Genomic DNA, 23694 nt, shown 5'->3' with positions numbered 1-23694 from the left:
TTCCTTCCTTCCTTCCTTCCTTCCTTCCTTCCTTCCTTCCTTCCTTTTCTTTCTTTCTTTCTTTCTTTCTTTCTTTCTTTCTTTCTTTCTTTCTTTCTTTCTTTCTTTCTTTCTTTCTTTCTTTCTTTCTTTCTTTCTTTCTTTCTTTCTTTCTTTCTTTCTTTCTTTCTTTCTTTCTTTCTTTCTTTCTTTCCCCTCTGATACTGTGAACAAGAGGTAAAAGGAATATTTTTTTAAAATAATTTATCCTCTTTTACTGTTGAAGTACCTGAAGAACATCACAGACTGGATGTAGCCACAAAGATGATAGAAAGCTTTGCAGCAATCTCCAGTTTATAATCCTAAGCACTGTAAGAAAAAGTAGAGTGGAAGACTGTTAGTCCCTTTGCCACTTCCCTTCCACATCTCTGATCCTGCAGTAAATCTCCCTGTCCTTTGGCTTCTTGTTTATGCACCACCAACGAGCAATCCTGAAAACTCATCTCATCGTGAAGCAGTCATTGTGCTTCACGACACATTATATTAGTCATTTAATATCTTATAACACCCGTTTTCTTGCTAGACAGCGCTTAATGATAACTCCACTTGTAAATGTCCTGCTAAGTTCTTTTACACAGACCATGAAATTGTTCAACTCCTGCATTCTTAAGAATAAGCATGAGACTAAGTGTGATTCAGTCTTTGGTTGAGCATAACCTACTACTTCCACAGCTCTTCTTCTCCTGCTGTCTGGGACTGGAAAGATGACATTCTGCAGTCCACAATGAGTTCTTGACAAACCACTCCCAGCTGGGCTTCCTTCCTACTAACATGAAAAACACCATTACTGCCAGATTCTGTCCAAGGGTTTTGCTCAAGTCTTTGGATTTTTTGTATATGTGTTTACTTTTGGTAATTTAGAAATTTACTAAACCATACCACACTCTACAGTTGGCCATTTTGGATGCTATTTTTCAGTAAAACAAACAAATGAAAAAGGTTGCACATATCAGGTATTTGTTAAAGTTACTAGAAAGTAATCTTTTTATGAATAAAATCACAACAACCCCATGAAGAGCTACAGGTACAGGACAGAGTGGCTCGAAACTGGTGCAGAGGAAAAGGATCTGGGGGTGCTGATTGATGCTCACCTGAATATGAGCTGGCAGTGTGTCCAGGTGGCCATGAAAGCCAATGGCATTCTGGCTTGTATCAGGAATAGTGTAGCCAGCAGGACCAGGGAGGTGATCGTCTCCCTGTATTCAGATGTGGTGAGGCCACACCTTGAGTACCGTGTACAATTTTGGGCCCCTCAGTACAAGAAGGACACTGGGGCCCTGAAACATGTCCAGAGAGGGGCTACAAAACTGGTAAAGGGCCTGGAACACACATCCTGTGAGGAACAGCTGAGGGAACTGTGGTTGTTGAGTCTGGAGAAGAGGAAGCTCAGGGGAGACCTTATTGTTCTCTCCAGCTACCTGAAAGGAAGTTGTGGGGAGCTGGAGGTCAGCCTCTTCTCACAGATAACTAGTGGTAGGACAAGAGGGAATGGCCTCAAGTTGCACCAAGGGAGGTTTAGGTTGGAAATTAGAAGACATTCTGAGAAAGAGCAGTCAGGCATTGGAATGAGTTGCCCAGGGAGGTGGTAGAGTCACCATCCCTGGAATTGATTAAGGAAAGGTTGGACATGGTGCTTAGATACATGGTTTAGTGGGTGATGTTGGTGGTAGGGGTAGTTGGACCAGGTGATCTTGGAGGTCTTTTCCAACCTTAATGATTCTATGATTCTATGATACATACTTGTAGTGTTATAGTGCTATCTAGCTCCAGGCTGGTCCTGTGGTCTGAATGTAAGTCATTGTAATGCAATAGGTTCACTCTTAGAGTGACTCTTCCAGTTTCATCCAAATAAGGACTTTTTTTTATGTTCTCCAAAATCTGCCATATGAACTAAATCAGGTAAATGGGGATGATTGGAAAAATTAACTTCAAAAGCACATTTTGTGCTTGAAATAAAATGCTAATGGTGATCTATCATTCAGGTCTCTATGGTATCATTTCATCTTTCTCAAGTAGTGAGATGAAAAAAATTGCAGTCTAACAGAGGTTATCCTATCAGTCAGAACTTTTCAGATAACCCTTAATTGGAAAGGGTTGGAAGACTAGCCAATTTCTGATAAAATGTAGTTACAAAAGTGGACAGACCAGAATGACAGGAAGACTTCCAAGTGTAAATGATTTGTGATCTGAGCACCCTGTTTCCTAGTTCACACTCATTTATGTTAATAGAAACATGGATGGACTGAAATTGGCTTGGGTAGAACAAAGAGATCAGCTGGGTAGAAAAACCTAAATGAATACAGTTGCTCCAGTCTCTTAATCATCGTTGTGGTCCTTCACTGGATTCTCTCCAGTATTTCCATGTGTCTCTTGTACTGGGTGCTCCCGAACTGCACACAGTGCTCCAGATATGGCCTCACCAGGACTGAGTAGAAGGAAAGGATCACCTCCATCGACCTGCTGGCTATATTTTGCCTAATGCACCCCAGGATACAGTTAGCCTTCTTTACAGCAAGGGAACATGTCTGGCACATGTTCAACTTCATGTCCACCTGGATCCCACACATCACATACTTTTCTACCAGGCAGCTTTCCAGCTGGGTGGCCCCTCAGTATGTACTGGGGTTGTTCCTCTTGATCTGCAGAACTCTACACTTCCCCTCATTGAATTGCATAAGGTTCCTGTCAGACCATTTCTGTACCATGTTAAAATATAGCAGCGCAGAGCTCTCATGCGTTAGCCACTCCTTCCACTTTTGTAGCATCAGCAAATTTGCTGAGGGAACACTGCCTCATCATCCAGATCATTAATGAAGATATTAAATAGGACTGGATCCAATATCAGCTCCTGGGGTACACTGCTAGTTACTGCCCTCCACCCACAATTTGTTCCACTAATCACTGCTCTCTGGGCCCAAGTTTTCAATTCACCTCATTGCTCATCTAGACCATACATCAACATCTGCTCCATGAGTACCTTATAGGAAAACATGTCAAAAGCCTTACTGAAATCCAGGTAGCCAATATCTAGCGCTATTCTCTTGGCTATCAAGCCAGTCATTTAGTGATTTCATCAACTTCATATTGGTGAAATTTTGATGAATCCATACTGACTAGTCCTGATTAAGTTCTTGTCCTTCCCGTGCTTGGAAATGGTTTCCAGGATTAGCAGCTCCATCACCCTCCCAGGGTGGGAGGTGGAGCTGATCAGTCTGTCCAACTTAGTTTTTTCATTTAATATTTACTTTATTATTATTATTATTATTGTATGACGAAGAAGAATCCAGTAATCAACTGTGGAACCTTGCAACATTCAGAAAATGAGGTGGATGGGCATCCCATTTCTAGGCACTGATATAACTTTTAAAATGATGTAAAGGTACACTTCACAGAAGTAGTGGCAACTATTTTGTTGGTAATGCAAATTAACATTAATGAATTAACTCTTATGCCTAATGGACAAAAATCAATTAACAAGTGTGCCAAGGTGGAAGATATACCATTTTGTGGCATGAAATATCAATTTTCTGAGGAGGTTTTTAAGGAGTCCTAACCCTTGAATTAAAATGGTATGCTGTGATTAGGTTTAAGAGCCACTGTAGAGTGGCATAAGCAAAAATAACTAACTAAATAAATAATTCAAATACATTTTAGGTATCATCCCTCTTTCTCATTTTACATAGTACTCTTGTAATTAAATGTTAGTCTTTTAAAGTAGGTCTTAAAATTTTCTATCATTATACTTTTCAAGTACACTGCTTGGTTTAAATAAAGCAAAAATCAACTGGATGGTAAATTATACTTTTCTTGTCTCTAAACTGGATAATATAAAACTAGGTAGGAGAAAACGCTTCATATCATACATCTCACTGATGTCCAATAACCTACAGGATATATTCTGAGTTTATTGAGTTAGGCAATAAAACTTGTAAATCATTGCAACAGAGGGAATATTTTTATTCATCTTGTTTGAATCTGATAGGCAGAATATCTGCAAGATATTGAAAGAATTGTTTATAAAATAGCAGAAATAAAAATTAAAACAAAACAAAACAAAACAACAACAACAAAAAAACGGTCTAATCCTTAAGGTGCTGTAAAAAAGAGTTCTAAATGCATCTATAAATGTTCTGGACACATAATACAAAAGGGATTACTTTTCTCTACAACATAATAAAAAAAAAAAAGAGAAAATAAATAGTGTGAAATGAGAAAGAAACAGGTGAGATAATAAAATGAAGACACACGTGTTTATTTTCATATCTCTGGGGAAAACACTGGAACCCCAAGGAACTGCAGTATTACTGTGTAACAACAGCATATTTTGATTTTGTGTTTTATATAGGCATTTTTGAAAACAGAATCTACTTCAAAATATTCTTTTGTAAAATCCTTTGGTAATCTGTGATTTTTAATACTTATTAGTTTTGAAATATGTTGATAGAGGAGTAAATACTTACCTAGGACATGTTTTTTTAGTTGAAATTCATATAGTTGCTGCAATGTATTACTGTAGCAAATAACTTTTCTAAACAAAGGAAATAACTATAAAAACAAGAAAAACAGTGGGGAGTAGGGAAATTTAATGTACTATGCATAATTTTAACTTCTTAGAATTTTTAGTATTTCCTTAATAATGTAGCACCTATATTTTAGTCACTCGTTCACTCATTGGGATATATGAGTGTACTTAAACTATTGTCTATACAGCCTTAAGAAACAAAAAACTTTTCTTATGAATTAAATTTCAAAAACACCATTTGAGCATAGTGTAAGAAATATTGAGAAGAAAATTGCTGTATATTATTTTCCAGTTCTTGAAATGTCTTCTGACTAAATAGTAAAAACTGAAATATTACATGCACAACTTTTTCTTCTGTGGACTAAACTTCCTCATTTCTTTTGCTATTGTGTTTCTCATATTTAAAATTAATTTCTGTTATAAGCTTCCATTTTATGCTGTCTGTTTTCTTATGTGAAAAACTCATGCTTTTTTGAACAAGTTAAACATATCATTCATGTTACAGATACATGTTTACAGAAAGACTAAAAAACTCCAGCTGCAGAAAAGATGTATGGTACTTAGAAATTAGAAATCAGAAATGGAAAACTTCTAAATTCGATAGTTGATGAATTTATGAACATTTATCAGACAGCTACATTTTTTTTTCAACAGTAAGCAATCTTTCTTCTATGACTTAAGTTTATAGACAAGACTTTGTGCTGGATGCACTACTATATAATTTCACTCTAGTAATACTAAGAATCTAACTTCATGCATACATAACAGATGATTGTTAGATGAATAGGTTCTGACTAGCCCTGTTATATTTTATTATTATCATTATTTATTTATTTATTTATTTATTCATCCAGAGTTCCCTGTAAAGCAATTTCAATTTCAGCTCTTCTAATGCTGATCACACTATTATTAAGAAAGGAGATGGGGCTGCTCTGGAAGATTTTATCAGAAACTTTTGAACATGGGGAAGATCATGAATCTGATTTAAACTTTATAATTCAGGCATATTTTTATTCCAGTGTGAATTTACTATATGCAGAAATGAGTTGCATGTCATGTTGACTGCTACAAATTCATGTTCTTAAAGTGCAGTATCAGAACTGTAAAGTTTTTTCTTCTAGAGCAATAGAATTCCTGTGAGGGGAAAAAACAAAACAAAACAAAACAAAACAAACTTGTAAAAAACATTTCTGTAAATTCAGTGTTCAAGTCTATCAAAACACTAATAAAAACAGTGAACAATCTCTGTGGTAATGGCAATGTTCTGCCTTATATCTACAGAGAAAAATATATACATTGATACAAACAGTAAAAGTAACAGTTGGCCAGCTTTGCAAATGCAATTTCTTTTTTTTTCTTTTTTTTTTTTCTTTTTTTTTTTTTTTATGGTCAAATAAAGTGCATGTAGTTGTACTCAAATGTACCCTGAAACACTGGTCATGAATGAAGAGGAAAACTGATTGTTGAATGCTCCTTATTATAGATTGAATATATATCACTAAAATAATAATCTCAAGGACAGGTAGACAGTCTGAGATACTTCTTGTATAGTCATCCTTTATAATCTAGAGGAATGGACAAATCTTAGGATATGATAAATTGGTCTCTGAATTGTATATCCTTGTTACTGTGGAGCTTAACACCAACACTTTATACAAAGAGGACTGAGTCTATTTGTTCAGTAATTGTCTGTTTTATTAAAGTACCTAACAAATAGCAGGCACTTAACACACTGAAAATTAAAGTACTTCTAGGGAATGATTTCTCTGGTGTCTGTAATGATCATCCTTTTTTTATTTAGGGCTTGTTGCACTTGCTCTGTATAAACAGCTGGAAATAGAAACCATTTTTTTTTCTCAGGGGACATTGATGGTACCCCACATCAATATGTTCAGAAGCTCACTGTCAGAAGTATCTCTTCAATATGCCATTTTAATAAACAGGTCAGGAAATATATCTGAGAATCTGTCCTCAAGACAAGAAGATGACATGCAAGAAGTGAGAAAGGTGTCATGATAGTAAGGATCCAGTAACTCAGATGTGCCCAGCTGTTACTGGGAATTGTTGCCTTATGACTCTTGCAGTTTAAAGGGTTATAACCCCATAACTATACAGAATAACTACTGTTTTTTGCAATTGTATAGTTGCACAAATATACCAAAATTACTGTAACAAAAATTTTATAGCACACACTTCTGCACAGGTAGGATAAAGCTAAAAAAGTTGGACAATAGTCATTTCTAGTTGTTCTCCAAGCTGACCAAGAAAATCCAGGTTAAAAAAAAAAAAAAAAAAGGAAGTCCTGAGGGCTACTAGCAATGAGAAGAGTGTATTTTGAAGCTAACAAGCTACAGATTCTGACATCATCTGAAGGCTGGGTTATATTTTATATTTGGGTCCTGGCTCTAAAATCAGATCAATGGAAAAAGTTGCATAACATTTTTTTTTCCATTGTTAATCAATTATAATATTTATTTTTATAACTAAGCTATATTTCTTAACATTTTGAAGTAACAAATCATTCAAAGTTTTCTTTAAAATTTCTTCTCTTTTATATCTCATCTGATATTTAATATAAAATGTAAAAAATTTTGTGCCAATTTTCAAGAAGAATGTTGTGCCAGTTTTGAAGAAGGGTAAGAGAGAAGACCCTGGTAACTACAGGGCTGTCAGTCTCACATCAGTACCTGGTAAAATTATGGAGACGATTATCTTTGAAGTTATTGAAATGCACCTGGGGGACAATGCAGTCGTGGGTCACAGCCAGCATGGGTTCACGAGGGGTAGGTCCTGCTTAATAAATTTAAGTTCCTTTTATAATAAGATCACCCATCTAGTTGATCAAGGGAAGCCAGCTGATGTAATCTTCTTGGATTTCAGTAAAGCTTTCAATGTTGTTTCTCATAGGATCCTACTGGAATAAATGTCCAGCATACAGCTAGATAAAAATGTCATAAAATTGGAGAAAAATTGGCTGATGGGTAGGGCTTAAAGGGTTATGGTAATGGGGCCAGTGGCCAGTCAACAGTGGGGTCCCCTAAGACTCCATTTTAGGGCCAGTCCTTTCCTATGTTTTCATAAATGGTTTGAAGGTAGGACTAGAAGGTGTTTTGAGTAAGTTTGCTCATGTTACTAACTGGGAGGAGCTGTTGACTCTACCAAGGGTAGAAAGGCCTTGAAGATAGATCTGGAAAAATAGGAGAGCTGGGCAATCATTAACCATAGGAAGTTTAACAAGTGTCGGGTCCTGTACCTGGGAAGGGGCAACCCTGACAATATGTACTGACTGGGCAATGAGATGCTGGAGAGCAGCCCCACAGATATGGATCTGGGAGTTTTGGATGATAGCAAGCTGAGTATGAGCCAGCAGTGTGCCCTGGCAGCCAGGGGGGGCAACCGTATCCTGGGGTGCATCAAGCATGGCATTGCTAGTCGCTCAAGGGAAGTGATTGTCCCACTCTACTCTGTGCTGGTGTGGCCTCACCTTGAGTACTGTGTGCAGTTCTGGGCATCACTGTACAAAAAGTACGTGAAACTGTTGTAGAGTGTCCAGAGGAGGGCAACAAAGATGGTGAATGGCCTAGAGGGGAAGTTGTATGAGGAGCGGCTGAGGTCACTTGGCCTGTTCAGCCTGGAGAAGGGGAGGCTGAGGGGAGATCTCATCGCAGTCTACAGCTTCCTTGCAAGAGGGGGAGTGAAGGGGCAGGTGCCGACCTATTCTGTGTAATCACCAGTGATAAGACCCATGAGAATGGTGTCAAGATGAGGCGGGGAGGTTTAGGCTAGACATCTGTTATGGGTTTATGTGGCAAGGTTTTTGTAGCAGGGGGCTATAGGGGTGGCTTCTGTGAGAAGGATCTAGAAGCTGCCCCATGTTTGGTAAGGGCCCCACTGCTGACCAGAACTGACCCAATAAGTGATGTTCTTTTGTGCCTCTGTGAAAGCATATTTAAGACAGGGAAAAAAATGCTGTGCCACACAGCAGCTGGGAGAGTGAGAGGAGTGAGGAACAGCCTTGCAGGCACCAAGGTCAGTGAAGAAGGAGGGGGAGAGTTGCTCCAGGCGCTGGAGCAGAAGTCCCCTGCGGCCTGTGGTGAGGACCATGGTGAAGCAGGCTGTCCCCCTGCAGCCCATGGAGTATCACAGTGGAGCAGGGTTCCATGCTGCAGCCCATGGAGGAGACCATGGTGGAGCAGGTAGACCTGCACTGACAGAGACTGCGACCTGTGGAAGACCCCTGCCGGAGCAGATTCCGGGCTGGACCTGTAGCCCGTGGAGAGGAGACCACACAGGAGCAGGTGACCTGGCAGGAGCTGCTGCCCGTGGGGGACCCAGGTTGGAGTAGTTTACTTCTGAGGGATGGACCCCGTGGTACGGATCCATATCTGGAGCAGTTCTTGTAGAGCTGCTGCCTGTGGGAAGCCCACGTCGGATCAGTTCAGCAAGGACTGTATCCCATGGGAGGGATCCCACAGCACAAGGGACAAGAGTGACTGAGAAGAAGCGGCAGAGAAGAAGCGCTATAGACCATAACCCCCATTCCCCTGTTCCCCTGCGCCACATGAGGGGAGCAGGTGGAAGAGGGTGGATGGGGGGGAAGTGCTTTTGGTTTCTTTCCTTTTTTTCTCACTTCTCTAGCTCGTTAGTAAAAGGCAATAAATCTTACTATCTTCCTATGCTGAGTCTGTTTTGCCTGTCACGGTAATTATTGCTCGATCTCCTTGTCCTTATCTCAACCCTTGAGCCCCTTTCATGGTATTTTCTCCCTGTTCCTCTTTGAGGAGGGGGAGTGAGGAAGTGGCTGTGGTGGAGCTCGGCCGCCCACCCAAGTAAAACCACCACAACATCAGGAAGAGGTTCTTCACCAAGAGGGTGGTCACACACTGGAACAGGCTCTCTAGGGAAGTAGGCACTGCACCAAGCCTGTCTGAATTTAAGAAGCATTTGGAATGTGCACTTAATCACATGGTCTAAAATTTTGGGTAGACCTGTGTGGTGCCAGGAGTTGGACTAGATGATCCTTATAGGTCCCTTCCAACTTGGGATACTCTGTGATTTTATGATTCTTAGTGAAGTCAGGGGTCAGTAAAACTTCTACCGTGGACTTCTGGAGAGCAGACTTTAAACCGTATGGAGGGTCCCCTGGTAGTTGGTCCTGAAGGGCAAAGGCAACCAGGAAGGCTGGGTGTTCCTCAGGAAGGAAGTCTTAAAGATACAGGAGCATGTGCTTACAGCACTGTCTCCATGTGCTGTAAGATGAGCTGGCAGGGAAGAAGACCGGCATGGCTGCGAGTGTCCAGGAGGGAAAGAGAGTTTGTGTCCAGTGGAAGAAGGGACAGACAGCTCAGGGACAGTACAAGAATGTTGCTAGCGTATGCAAGGAAACCGGAAAAGCACCTGGGGGTCCTGGTGGATGACAGGTTGACCATGAGCCAGCAGTGTGCCCTTGTGGCCAAGAGGGCTAATGGGATCCTGGCGTGCATTAAAAGGAGCGTGGCCAGCTCCTTTTAATCAAGGGAGGTGATCCTCCCCCTCTACTCTGCCCTGGTCAGGCCTCAGCTGTAGTACTGTGTCCAGTTCTGGGCTCCCCGGTACAAAAAAAGACAGGGATCTACTGGAAAGAGTGCAGTGGAGGGCCACAAAGATGATACGGGGCCTGGAGCATCTTTCCTATGAGGACAGGCTGAGAGACCTGGGTCTGTTCAGTCTGGAGAAGAGGAGACTGAGGGGGGGATCTTATCAATGTCTATAACTATCTGAGGGGTGGGAGACAGAAGGATGTAGCTAACCTCTTCTCAGTGGTTTGTGGGGATAGGACAAAGGGCAGTGGCCCCAAAATAGAACACAGGAAGTTCTGCACCGACATGTGAAAGAACTTCTTCACGGTAAGGGTGACGGAGCACTGGAACAGGCTGCCTAGAGAGGTTGTGGAGTCTCCTTCTCTGGAGATATTCAAGGCCTGTCTGGACGCCTACCTGGGCAGCCTGCTTTGAGGAACCTGCTTTGTAGGGGGGTTGGACCCGATGATCTTTCAAGGTCCCTTCCAACCCCTACAATTCTGTGATTCTGTGATTCTGTGACCTGGACAGGTTGGATCAATGGGCAGAGGCCAATAGGATGAGGTTCAATATGGCTAAGTGCCAGGTCGCTTGGAGCACAGCAACCCCATGCAACACTACAGGCTTGGGGCAGAGTGGCTGGAGAGATGTGCAGAGGAAAAGGATCTGGGGGTGTTGGTTGATGCTTGCCTGAACATGGGCCGGCAGTGTGCCCAGGTGGCCAGGAAGGCCAATGGCATCCTGGCTTGTATCAGGAATAGTGTAGCCAGCCAGACCAGGGAGATGATCACCCATCTGTACTCTGCTCTGGCAAGGATGCACCTCGAGTACTCTGTTCAGTTTCAGGCCCCTCCCTACAAGACAGACATCAAGGCCTTGGAGAATGTCCAGAAGAGGGGCTACGAAGCTGGTGAAGTATCTGGAACACAAGTCCTAAGAGGAGTAGGTTTTCCACATCTCTTGAGTCCCTGAACCTCTAGGTGGGGACTGGGGGAGTGGTGTTACTCCCACTGTAAGTGAAGTGCAAGTTCAGGACCTCCTGACACAACTTAAGAACTACAGGTCTATGGGCCCTGATCACATGCGTCCCAGGGTACTGAGGGAATTTGCTGATGTAGTTGCCAAACCACTCTCCATCATATCTGAAAAATTATGGCAGTCAGGCAAAGTCACGGGTGACTGGAAAAAGGCAAACATCACTCCCATTTTTAAAAAGGGTAGAAGGGAAGACCTGGTGAACTACATACCAGTGATCCTCACCTCTGTGTCTGGCAAGATCATGGAACAAACCATTCTGGAGGCAATGTAAAGGACACATGCAAGACAAGGAGGTGATCCGAGACAAACAGTATGGCTTCCCCAAGAGTAAATCATACCAGAGCAATCTGGTGGCCTTCCATGTTGAAGTAACTGCATCAGCCAACAATGAAAGACCGACTAATGTCATCTACTTGGACTTCTGTAAGGCCTTTTGTCATGGTTCCACATGACGTCCTAATCTCTAAATTGGAAAGACATGGATTTGAAGGGTGGACCATCCAGTGGATAAGGAATTGGCTCAATGGCTGCACCCAGAGAGTAGTGGTCAATGGTTCTATGTCCAGGTGGAGACCGGTGAAAAGCAGTGTCCCTCAGGGGGTCTGTCTTGGGACTGGTGCTTTTCAATAGCAACATAGACGGTGGGATTGTGTACCCTCAGCAAGTTTGCAGATGACACCAAGCTGAGTGGTGCAATTGATACCAGAGAAGGAGATGCCATCTATAGGGACTTGGACAAGCTGGAGAAGTGGGCCCATGTGAATCATATGAGGTTCAACAAGTCCAAGCACCTGGGTCGGGGCAATCCCAGACAGGAGTACAGACTGGGAGAAGAACTCATTGAGAACAGCTCTGTGGAGAAGGACTTGGGGGTTCTGGTAGACAAAAGGCTCAACATGAGCCAGCAGTGCACGCTTGCAGCCCAGAAGGCCAACTGCTTCCTGGACTGCATCAGAAGAGCTGTGACCAAGGTCAAGGGAGGTTATTGTCCCCCTCTACTCTGCCCTTGTGAGGTCCCACTTGGAGTACGGAATCCAGATTTGGGGCCCCCAGCTCAGTGAAGATGGGACCTCTTAAAGTCCAGAGGAGGGTTACAAAGACTATCAGAGGGCTGAAGCACTTCTACTATGAAGAAAGGCTGAGAGAGTTGGGGATGTTCAGCCTTGAGAAGGGAAGGCTCTGGGGAGACCTTGTGGCCTTTCAATACTTCAAAGGGTCTTATAAAAAAGATGGAGGAGGACTCTTTACTAGCATAGATAATGATAGGACAAGAGGGAAGGGTCTTAAACTAAAAGAGGATAGATTTAGACTAGACATTAAGAAGAAATTCTTCACTGTAAGGGTAGTGAGGCACTGGAACAGGTTGCCCAGAGAAGTTGTGGATGTCCCATCCCTGGAGATGTTCAAGGCCAGGCTGTATGGAACCTTGGCCCACTTGATGGAGTGGCTGGCATCCCTGCTTATGTCAGGGTGGTTGGAGTTAGATGATCGTTAAGGTCCCTTCCAACCTGAGCCATTCATAGAATCAATCACAGAATTCTATGGTTCTAGGATTCTTTCAGAAGATGACATCCTTATTATTTTGGATTTCTGTCTTCAGATGGATAGATATCTGGAAGTGCTTCTTGGACATTTCATAAAAGAAAACAAAACCAAACAACAACAACAACAACAAAAATGGCAGGCTTAGCATAAGTTATTAACTTTCCAGCAGCTAAATATAGTTGTGATTATTTCCTACCAAGGTGAAGTAGGTCTTAGATAATGATTGATGTCCAAAATATGGATGCAACCTTGGTACCTGTAGGTGGACAGATTACTTGGGCCACCACATGACAGCTAGGAGTCAAAATATACTCACATAGTATTCTGTAAAAAATACAAATATTAAAAAAAAATATATACCTATCAATGAATGTTTTCCTTACAGTTCTGAAGATAATTGAAATATCATTTTTCCCAACTTCATTTGGTGAAGACGTGTAGATAGCATTACTTTTCTCTTAAGATCTGAGTATAAAATCCTTGCTAAGAAGTAGAAACTCTAGCTTTCAAAAATATACTTAGTTGCAAATTATGTTGTTACACAGGTAGTTATGCAACACTGTCTGATTCCTTTTCATTTCCAGTTTTTCCTCTTGTCACAACAGCTTTATAGTAGTGTTAAAAATTTACAACCACCAGTTATTTCCTCCGATCTGTCAAAAACTAACAAGAGCTGTAGTTTCATGACCCAGGACTCTTCATTGCTGCATTTATATAGCCTTTGAGTATTTATTTTGTGCACATTGCTTTTGGGACAATTTCTCCTATGAATTATGTGTTTATTTTTTAGTATGTACTTTTGACTTGAAATAAGAATGTTTATACCTCCACATTTCTCTACATAAGAGAAAAAACATTGAAATATGTAAATACACCTTTATAAAATACACAGTTAAACATAATTATGTTGTTATATAAAATGTATATTTATCATATTTAGTATGACATTTTGGACCAAATATATATATATATATCAACTTTACTAACCCAGATAATTGTGCCAAGTGATCATTAATCACATTTGCTATAGATGTACATCTGAGAGCTTTGTCACAAAACTATGCCATACTATAGACAGTGAAATTAAAATGCAAAATCATAACACTTGCAAATAAATAATAGAGAATTATGTAATTTAAACAAATCCCTGGAGGCTGATGGGATGCTTACCAAGGAAACAAATGTGAGAGACAGAAATATAAGATATTCTCTGAAAACACTAATTGTGCAAATGATTTACCCATATATTAGAAACAAAAGGAATTTTATTGAGATCCTAATGAGTTAGGAGTAGTTTTAAACTGGAAAAATCTGACTTTCTCACTAATGTTCTCACTAACTTTTCATATGTGGAACCTAAAAGAATGCTGACACAACAGCTGTTAAACAGTTAAAGGTATCTGAGCAGAGTGCCACTAAAGTTGAGTAACATATAAGGTGTTCTGGAAATGAAATAAACTAATAAATCTGTTTATATTTCACTCAGTTACATAAGTAAAGACTTTCCCTTCTTACTTTGGCCTATTCATCACTTCAGTATTATTCATACTCACTTTTAAAGTCCCCTAGGAAAACTAAATGTTGGTTAGTGGCTTTGAGTGTTTTTGTTTGTTTGTTTTGTTGTTGTTGTTTTGTTTTGTTTTGTTTTGTTTTCCCATATCCACCATTGAAATGGAACAGTATAGATTTGTTTAAAATTCTCTTTTCTTTAATCTTTAATCATATAAAAGAACAAGATAATTTGGAATAGTGCCGTGAAAATCCTATGACAAGAGAAGAGCCAAAAAAAAAAAAAAAAAAGGCAGCATGAGACAAGGATATAAAGGTTGCTGGATTAATTGGTTGGTTCCTTAACATTTTTCATTTTCATTATGATCCTTATAACACATCTTTTTAACAAAACTTCCTTTTGAATATTGTAGTCATGCTATTATAGTCACAAGGACAAAAGGGTTGTGACTTTCTCTTTTATTATCACAACCATTTTTTTTGTCAGGAATACAGATTATTTTGGTACCATTAGTCAATCTAACCATATTCTTAGCTCTTGGATAAAATTCAGAGTTTTTACTGTATGGAAAAAGACAGAAGAATCTGAAGTTTTCTGATACCAGTATGTTTCTCTCCTGAGAATTTAAGTATGTTTATTCCCAGTTATCTCGCTCCTGTTACCAGTGTGAGCAATTATGTAATTCTGTCTGCCACAGCCATAATACTCTGAAAATACTTGGAATTAAAAGAATGGATTCCCATTTAAAAAAAAAAAAACAAAAAAAAAAACAAAACAAAAAAAAAAACATTATTATTCTATTGAATGAATCTTTAGAAACTGTTGATGTGTATGGCAGGTACAGCTTTCTTCTCTTTCTCTCTTCCCCAGCTTACTTAGCTAATTTACTCATTCTTTTATAATCTTATCATTTTACCCCTGCTTATATGTATTTTTTAAATTAAACAGGACTGATCACTGCCTAGATAGCTTAGTGTTCCTTTTTCTTTCTCTTTTTCTTTCTCTTTCTCTTTCTCTTTCTCTTTCTCTTTCTTTCTCTTTCTCTTTCTCTTTCTCTTTCTCTCTCTTTCTCTTTCTCTCTTTCTCTTTCTCTTTCTCTTTCTCTTTCTCTCTTTCTCTTTCTCTTTCTCTTTCTCTTTCTCTTTCTCTTTCTCTTTCTTTCTCTTTTTCCTTTTCCTTTTCCTTTTCCTTTTTTTCTTTAATTATTTATTTATTTCTCTGGTAAAAACACCTGTAAAACACATATTTAAAGTAGATTGCTTTTAGAGATACAGAGATACATGTTGCCTTCTGACAGAATATATACTACCTTTTTTTTTTTTTTTTTGAAAGAGTTCACAGTTCAGTCATCTGTGTCAAAACTTTCTAAAATTTTCTACTTCATAAAAGCTGGAAAAAAGATTAAGTGACTGAAATTTAGCTCTGGATTTTATACATTAATGATCAAAGATCCTTTGCACTAGGTCTGGCTAGGATGGTGTTAATTTTCTTCACAGTAGCACATATTTTGATGTGTTTTGGATTTGAGACTAAATGTTGATAACACACCAATATTTTAGCTGGTGCTGAACAGTGACTGTACAATGTCAAGGCCTTCTCTGTTTCTCACACTGCCCTTAGAACAAGAAAGCTGGGGATGCATAAGAAGCTGTGAGGGTACACACCCAGGACAGCTGACCCCAACCAACCCAAGGGATACTCTATACCATATGACATGGTGCTCAGCAATAAAGCTTAGGGATAGTCTTTCCAAAGTAATGCCTTGGAGATTGGGCATTGGTTTGATGGTGGAAAGTGGTGAGTGATTGCCTTTGTATCACTTGTTTTTGTTTGTTTGTTTTACTTATTAAACTGTCTTTATCTCAATCCCTCCCAATTTTAACTATTATTTTATTTTATTTTATTTTATTTTATTTTATTTTATTTTATTTTATTTTATTTTGCTTTTCCTCTTCGAGTTCTCTCCCATATGGCACAAGGTGCAAGTGGATTGAATGAGCCACTGGCTGCTGTAAGCAGTGGAGATCAAGACAACAAGGTGGAATTTAATTGCCTAAATGTAGGTGTTCAGTGCTTTTTGAGATGCCCCAAGGAATCCTGCCTAGATCTAGCTGGTGCTCCAGAAGGATATAGGCATCCCACATATCTGCTATCAAATACGTCACACTCTACTTACCCATTTATCTTGTCCCTCATTTTTTTTTCTTGAAGCCTAAGGAAAGATGGATGCACCTTTTCTGAAGCTGCAGCTGGTGGGTACAACAGATTTTGTAGATATTCCCCCAACACTAAAGTGGGCCAGCCTGAATCTGGAGTCTTTAGAATCCATTGAGTCATTGAGCCTGGATATTCTTGTCCAATGCCACATATTAAACATGAAACAGAAGTTATGGTAACTGATATCCAAACTTGTCAAACTACACTATATTCTTATATTTAAGAAATAGAATAGATCCCCAAAGAGCCTCTGATTTTAATAGATGCATAGATAGTTTGTGTACAGTCAACCTCAAGGCAGGTGTTAACGTGTTAACAGCACAGAATGGAATCTGACTCTGTATGTAACTGCCATTAATCTGGAAAAATAATATGTTTTGCATAGCTTTTTATTATTTAATATATATGCATATATATATTAAGGAAGTAATGGCTAGAATTACCTACAGGGTTAAAATTTACTTTGCTAATGCCTCTATAAGCAGAACACTATAGCACTCTCTATTGCAATTGGAGAAAAAAGCTGCAGAGGGTGACATGATAAATGCATGTTATATACATCATCTATGCCAGTTCCCTGGGCCCCAAAGTGGTATTAAATTAGCACATTAGATTTTTGCTAATGAGATTCAAAGTGGAAGAATATCCTGGGCATCTGCTCTGTGTTTGACAGTGCACTCAAATCTGTTACTTTAATACAGCTGATCAAAATAAAACCTCTTAAAAAGGCAGATGAGAAGCATTGGAATTGTCAATCTGTGAAGGAATTATAATAGGAAAGTAAAATTTGCCGGATTGTTTCATGACTTTTTCCTAGAGAAAGTCCCCAGTAAATGTATGGGCAGGAGAACATAAAAACAGAACATTTTATCAGAGAAGATGAGAAAGTGTGCAGAGGGAATAAACTCAGTCATTAAATGATCAGAATAACACAGCTGGATAAAGAAAATGGTGGAAGATCAACCAGAGCAGAGTTAATATATCTTTAAGTCAAATAAAGCACCTGTGGGTGAGAGACCAGGAGCCTAAATGTCATGTGCTAGTCCAATCTATACATGGGTAGCCTGATTTTGACATCCTAGATAACCTTTAATATCTATGGCTTTTTAAAAGCATCCAAAACTAATTAAGACATGGTTATGTAATTTATTTAATATTATACTACATGAACAACATGAAAAGCGAAATGTATTTATTGAAAAGAACAAATGGTTTGGACCCAGATTACCCAGAAAGGTGGAGGAAGAGGTTTTTGCTGATGAGGCGATGCAGAATTCAGTATCTTTTTCTTCCATATAGAATTACTGACTTTCTGCAATACAGGCTTCTTCTTTGGAGGGACAAAGTTTATATTCTTAAAAATGCTTTAATTTGGTTAACAGGTAGTACATTGCAGTCTGTAATTCTATGTTCATTATGTATCACTTCTTGACCTTTGAAAATGTAGCTAATAACATAAGCATCTTGCAGTGTCATATATTTTTGTTCTTTTTGTGTGTGTGTGTGTCCCTATGTGCACTGATAAATGTTAGTGTCTTATTATAAGTATTGCACTCAGATTTCATTCTCTGAAGTGTCTGAACAGATAGACGTTGCATTATAGTGCTACTATTGACATTTCAATTCAGAGCTAAGGCCACCAACACTTACAGCTACTGCTGTTCTATTAAATATTTGTCAGCGAAAGAGACTGAGGATTGCTTCTTTCATATTTCTTGTACTTGCTGAGCTACAGTGAAGATGAAATGTCAGGTAAAAATCAGTGCATACCCTTTCTGATAATAAAACTCTTAGCTTGCATACAGAGACTGTAGCCTTTTAAGAATATACTATCATGATGCACACCGTGATCCTTTAATTGCAAAGCTGTGTAGGTAGTAGATAATTGGGCAGATTAGAGATACATCTATGATGTGTGCCAATTATGCATGAAAAAAAAAAAAAAAAAAAAAAAAGAGAGAAAAAAAGAGAGACTTTGCATGATGAGGGGGGATAAAATCAGTCTGATAAAGTCATGGTAGACGTAAACTTTTCCCATTATTTCCATGTGAAATTAAAACTTGTAACTTTTAAATGAGGCAGTGTGGGCTGGTTTGCTACAAATGTTTTTGAATAGGTCTGGAAGGACTTGTTCACTTTTAGCATCTTGGTTACTACTTTGAGCATAAATGGAGCTTAAATGAACTGGCACAATAGAGTCTCATTTCTGTAACACCTGTAAAATTTCTATTATAGTAGAAATTCTACTCTTCTGCCTCATCCGTTTGCTTTATACTACTGTGCATGACAGTACAAAATTCAGAAGTGGGAGTTTTTTTATTTATTTATTTATTTTAAAATGCTGAGGAAGATGAGAAAAGAGGTTTCAGAAAACAAATTACCTAAAAGTAGTAACTGTAATCTGCTCAATGTACTGCTAGCCCTCTAGGGAATAGTTTGGCTTCCAACAACATACAGAATTTCAGATAATCCTGAGGGCTTTTATCAATGCAGTCATCCACAAAAATCAAGCAGCAAGCTTATCTGTGACAGTGATGATTTGTGTCACTACTAATACTGAAGTTTTTAGACATAAATTATTATTTGGGTTATTTTCATTATTTGATTACTTTATTGATTTATCTAGTTATCTGTGTATTTATTTATTTAAAATTGATCTCTCCATTTCCATTTCAAAGCAAACATTAAGGTGTGTTTCTTTCTTTTTTTTTTTTTTTCTTTCTTTTTTTTTTTCCTCCTTTGTCGTAGGGGAAGAAAATTGAATTTTGTTGTGTCAGGGAAGGATCAAATGAAAAGGAAGCTAAAAATCTCAATGGGACAGTTGGGGAAGAAAGTGTGTGTGAGATAGGCTTAGGGGGAAATGGAGCACTTGAAAGACCAAGAGATTTGTTATGTTTCTCTCTGGCACAATTTTAAATATGTGGATGGGGAAAGAGTACTTTTTCTCCTAACCTGATGTTGTAATTTTTGGGATAAAGTTGAAGAATTTTCAGATATCAAGAACAATACATTTTGGAATTCTCTTAATTTGCCTTTCTTATTTACTGTAGCAAACTTCAGATATGGACTTTGTGTAGTTTTGTGGAAGTTCCTATCATCTGCTTCAAACTTCTTCAGACTGCCTATAACATGTTATGATATAGCATATTTTTCAGATGACTCTCTTTTGCTTTAGGGGGCCATATATGTCTGGACCATTCTTTATGGCTAATGCTAATTTTGCCCTAAGTAATATTTAAAACATTGAAGTTACTAATACGGTAACTTCATAATTTTTAATAATGTAATATACAACTCATTATGTACATTGTTGACATAAACACAACCTCTGTAACAGGAAACTAAGGCAGTGGCAGAATGATTAGAAATAATTAGTAATATTTTGGAAACAAACAACAACAACAACAAAAAACTATGAGGTAAAATGATGTTATTTGCTGTGTTAAAATAATTTTGGAATCAATTCAAAATATTTTTGTGTAGATCCAAAGCAGTTAAAATGTGGTATTTCATTGTAATCTCTGAAATTGACTATGCTGTGAAATATTTGACTTCTATTAATGCCTGTCACCAAGTTATCTACCTTTCTTTGGAGAAAAAGAGAAAATTAATCATTCTAATGTAAAATTCTGCCATTTCTGTAGGCTCTACTTCATCTCTGCTAATTTGAGTACTTAACTGAAGTACAAAGATGGGAACCCATTTGCCTTCCACTCTATGAAAATATATACCTCTAGATTGTAAGGGGCCTGACACAGCTGTGAGTGATATTTCTTCCCACTGAAAGTAGTAGCAGTATTCAGGAACCAGGAGCTTTAAACTCATGATCCATTTAAACCTTCATAAGCCAATAATAATGTCAAATGAAGTAGATGGGCTTCCCCTGGTCTTCTTGGATGCTCACTCCTGTCCTATACTATGCTAGGTGTTGCAGCCACAGAGACACATCAAAGAGCAGATCCAGGTCAACACTGGACCATGCTGGAATTTTCTTGTCTGCTTTTACTGAGCTCATTGTACCCTTGATAAGTTCCTAAGAAACTTCAGTGCTGGCCCAGAACTTTCTGGGAAGTCAGTGATTATAGACAACAAGAATATTTATGCCCAAATTATCTTGTTTGTAGACAACAACAAAAATAAAGTTATCGTGTGTGTGTGTGTGTGTGTGTGGTTGTGTTTTTTTTTTTTTTTTTTTTTTTTTTTTTTAAATGTACATAGTTTTACATTGATACATTCCACAAAATACACAGTTGTAAACCTTTAGTTTACAAACCTATTTATCCAGCATCAGGAGCTTGCCACTACAGGGGAAAATGCTGCTATGTTGTATTTTCTTCTAATACTCTGAATGTACTTGATTTCAGAAACCAGCATTAGAAATATCAGACTTTGTAACATAGACTAAACCGCAGCAGAATCTGTTAGGGAAATAAATAAATAAATACATAAATAAACTGTGAGTGCATTTTCTGTATATTACTGGTTAATTCGCCTCACTGAATCACATCATCTCAAATGAAATTTACACAACTGCAATTTCTCAAGTAATAGTGGGCTTTAGGACTTTAACTGGACATTCTGCTTTATCTTTACAACAAGATAAATGATCTGACTACCTGTTTTTAGGATGGATGTTTACTACAACATTTATTTATTCTAGTCATCCAGTTTTTTACATCTAATGAAAAAGAACAAGAAAAAATATTTGGAGAGAACAAAGATATACAAAATTCTCTATACCTAGTCATTTTTAATGAAGACAAAAGCTTATCTCTTGCAAAATTCAAATAGAAGATACTTCATAGATCCCTTATCATACACAGTGGGAAGAGCGAAAAATAATGATCAAAATAAAAAGGGTGGGTTTTAATTAATATTCAGTCTGTGTAAAAATTCAAGAGTATGTTGACGTTCTCATTTCTAAGCACTTATATGTACTTACATGTATTCCTGACATTTTATTCTAATTCTTTGTTCTGCCTTTGTGCTTCCATTATGTAACGCTTGTTGATACATATACATGTGTTATAAGTAATATATTTATATATTACTTATAACAGTTATAAGTAATAATAATACTTATAAGATATACTTATAAGTAATTATACTTATTAATACTTATAAGTAATAATAATACTTATAAGAGTTATAAGTAATATATTTAAAGGGGGCTTATAAAAAAGACAGAGGGCAATTCTTTGCTCAGTCAAATAAAGACTGGACAAGGGGGGATGGTTTTAAATAGAGGAAATTTAGATTAGAGGTTAGGAGGAAATTCTTCACTGTAAGGCTGATGAGGCACTGAAACAGGTTGCCCAGAGAGATTGTGGATGCCCCACACCTGGAGGTGTTCCCTGGAGGCCATGTTGGATGAAGCCGACCTGAGATGAGACCATCACTGGCCAACCTGGTCTAGTGGGCAGCATCTCTAGCCATGTCAGGGGGGTTGGAACCAGATGATCTTTAAGGCCAGATGATCTTCCTTCCTGAGCCATTCTATGATTCTATGATAAGTGGATGACCGATGAAAAGAATAGATGGCAAAAAAGCTCTAAAAATACATGAAATTTGCTAACAGCAAAATTTAAGGTGAATGCAGGTTAAAAACATCCTATTGCTGTAATATATATTTTAAAAGTGTGTTCTTTATATGCATGTATAATTCCCCCAAATTTTGTGCATAAATATTGCATAGTCTATATGCACATATGTGATTCAAGATTTCAATGCATTTGCTACTGTTATTAATTCAGGCACACAAGTACACACACACATACACACATGCACCCCTATTCAAGACCAAAAGTTACAAGGTTAGTCACACTTAATTTTTTAGTTAAAAATGTAAGTTGTAATGTTTGTTCATTCATTACGTTATGTACATTCTCTTACATAAGAACATGATATTCTATTTTATAATATTTTACTTTATTTTTATGAACTTCTAAAGTACAAACACTAAAAAAAAAACAAAACAAAACAAAAAAAAAAAAAACATGTAATTAAAACATATATTCTAGAGGACCAAGATAACTATCAGCTCCTCTTCACATAAATTGTTTATTGCTCATTTCCTTCAGAGGTAATTGTTTAAAAAGAATAGGCATAATGAAGCATAGCAGGGAGAAATTTTGTCACATAGTACACCAGACTGTTTAGTATACAGGCCTTCATTTTAACAGATGTGATTTTAATGTGTCTTCTGAAAACTGAAAAGATACATGTTAGAAGATAGGAGAAAAATAGTGAAGCATAAATTAAAAACTGATTGTTGTATTACTAGTCACTGAACTAAATGTGTTTAGATGTTTTCTAATTACATTGTAAATCATCTATTGGATATGTACCTTATGTAAGAATTTAAGGGGCAAAGCTTTTCAAAATTAAGGGCAATTTCAGCTCTACAATATGTAGACAGCATAAGTGCGCTCAAAGCCTCTGCTTACAGTAATTCCCAATATATTCCATATATCTGACCCTTTCCTGGATATTTCACCCCAAGCCCTCCCCTTTGTTTTTTCAGAGTCTGTGTCCATTATACTGATTGCTGTGACACTGCGTAATAACACTAGTTTTAAATGTCACATTTCACATATTCACATTCATGTGACTGTGGTGCAACAGGACCACACTGAGGGTGAAAAATACAACCAGAAATATCAGAGTGGAACAATAAACATCACATTAAGTGGTTTGGGGCTATCTTTCTTCTCTTCTATGAGAACAGTGGAATGATTCAGTTTGGAAGGGCATGAAGAGCTCTCCAGCTCCAACTTCCTGCTCAAAGCAGAGACAGACATAAGGTTGGGCAAGGATGCTCAGGTCTTTGTCCTTGGCATCTAAATGAAGACAAAAGTTCTAAATCTCTCCACAGTCATTAAAGAAAAGTAGGCCTCTTCACAACTTAATTAAGATATTAAATCATTGTCCAAGGTTTGTTAGGATGAATGTTAAATATTTACCAATTTAAAGTACAAGCAGAGCAGCTTGTACTTTACAAATTTACAAATTTGTAAATTTACAAATTTACAAATTTGTTTTTACAAAACAAATTTACCTGCTTTCTTACAAAACACTCATCTATCAAGGTAAAACTTGCTTCTACAATACTAGGGAACTCTACAAAAAAAAAATATATTTTTTTTAAAAAAGTTTAGAATTATTTTTTTATATGTATATTTTTCTATATGTATAGAAAATAGATACAAAAAAAATAAAAGATGAATGATTTAAAAAATCAATCAATATTTTAAAATATACATATA

General features: G+C 37.8%; 1 protein-coding gene across 5 annotated transcripts in view; it reads left to right on the top strand.

Annotated features, from left to right (window-relative positions):
- The window catches only part of GPC5 (glypican 5), a 783354-nt gene that overhangs the window by 480066 nt on the left and 279594 nt on the right, over positions 1–23694 (top strand). Inside the window, exon 8 of one of the 5 annotated variants that reach the window (XM_035319373.1) lies at positions 712–812. The exons of the other annotated variants lie outside the window; for them this stretch is intronic. Within the exon in view, the coding sequence (XP_035175264.1) occupies positions 712–767 (56 nt within the window). The 3' untranslated portion in view covers positions 768–812. Of the gene's footprint in view, positions 1–711; positions 813–23694 lie in introns of those variants that run through there. 5 annotated transcript variants of the gene reach the window in all.

Source organism: Oxyura jamaicensis, chromosome 1 (assembly GCF_011077185.1).
Source record: "Oxyura jamaicensis isolate SHBP4307 breed ruddy duck chromosome 1, BPBGC_Ojam_1.0, whole genome shotgun sequence".
Lineage (NCBI taxonomy): Eukaryota > Metazoa > Chordata > Aves > Anseriformes > Anatidae > Oxyura > Oxyura jamaicensis.
The sequence above is the reverse complement of the archived record's forward strand: the minus strand, read 5'-3'. Positions and strand labels throughout refer to the sequence as shown.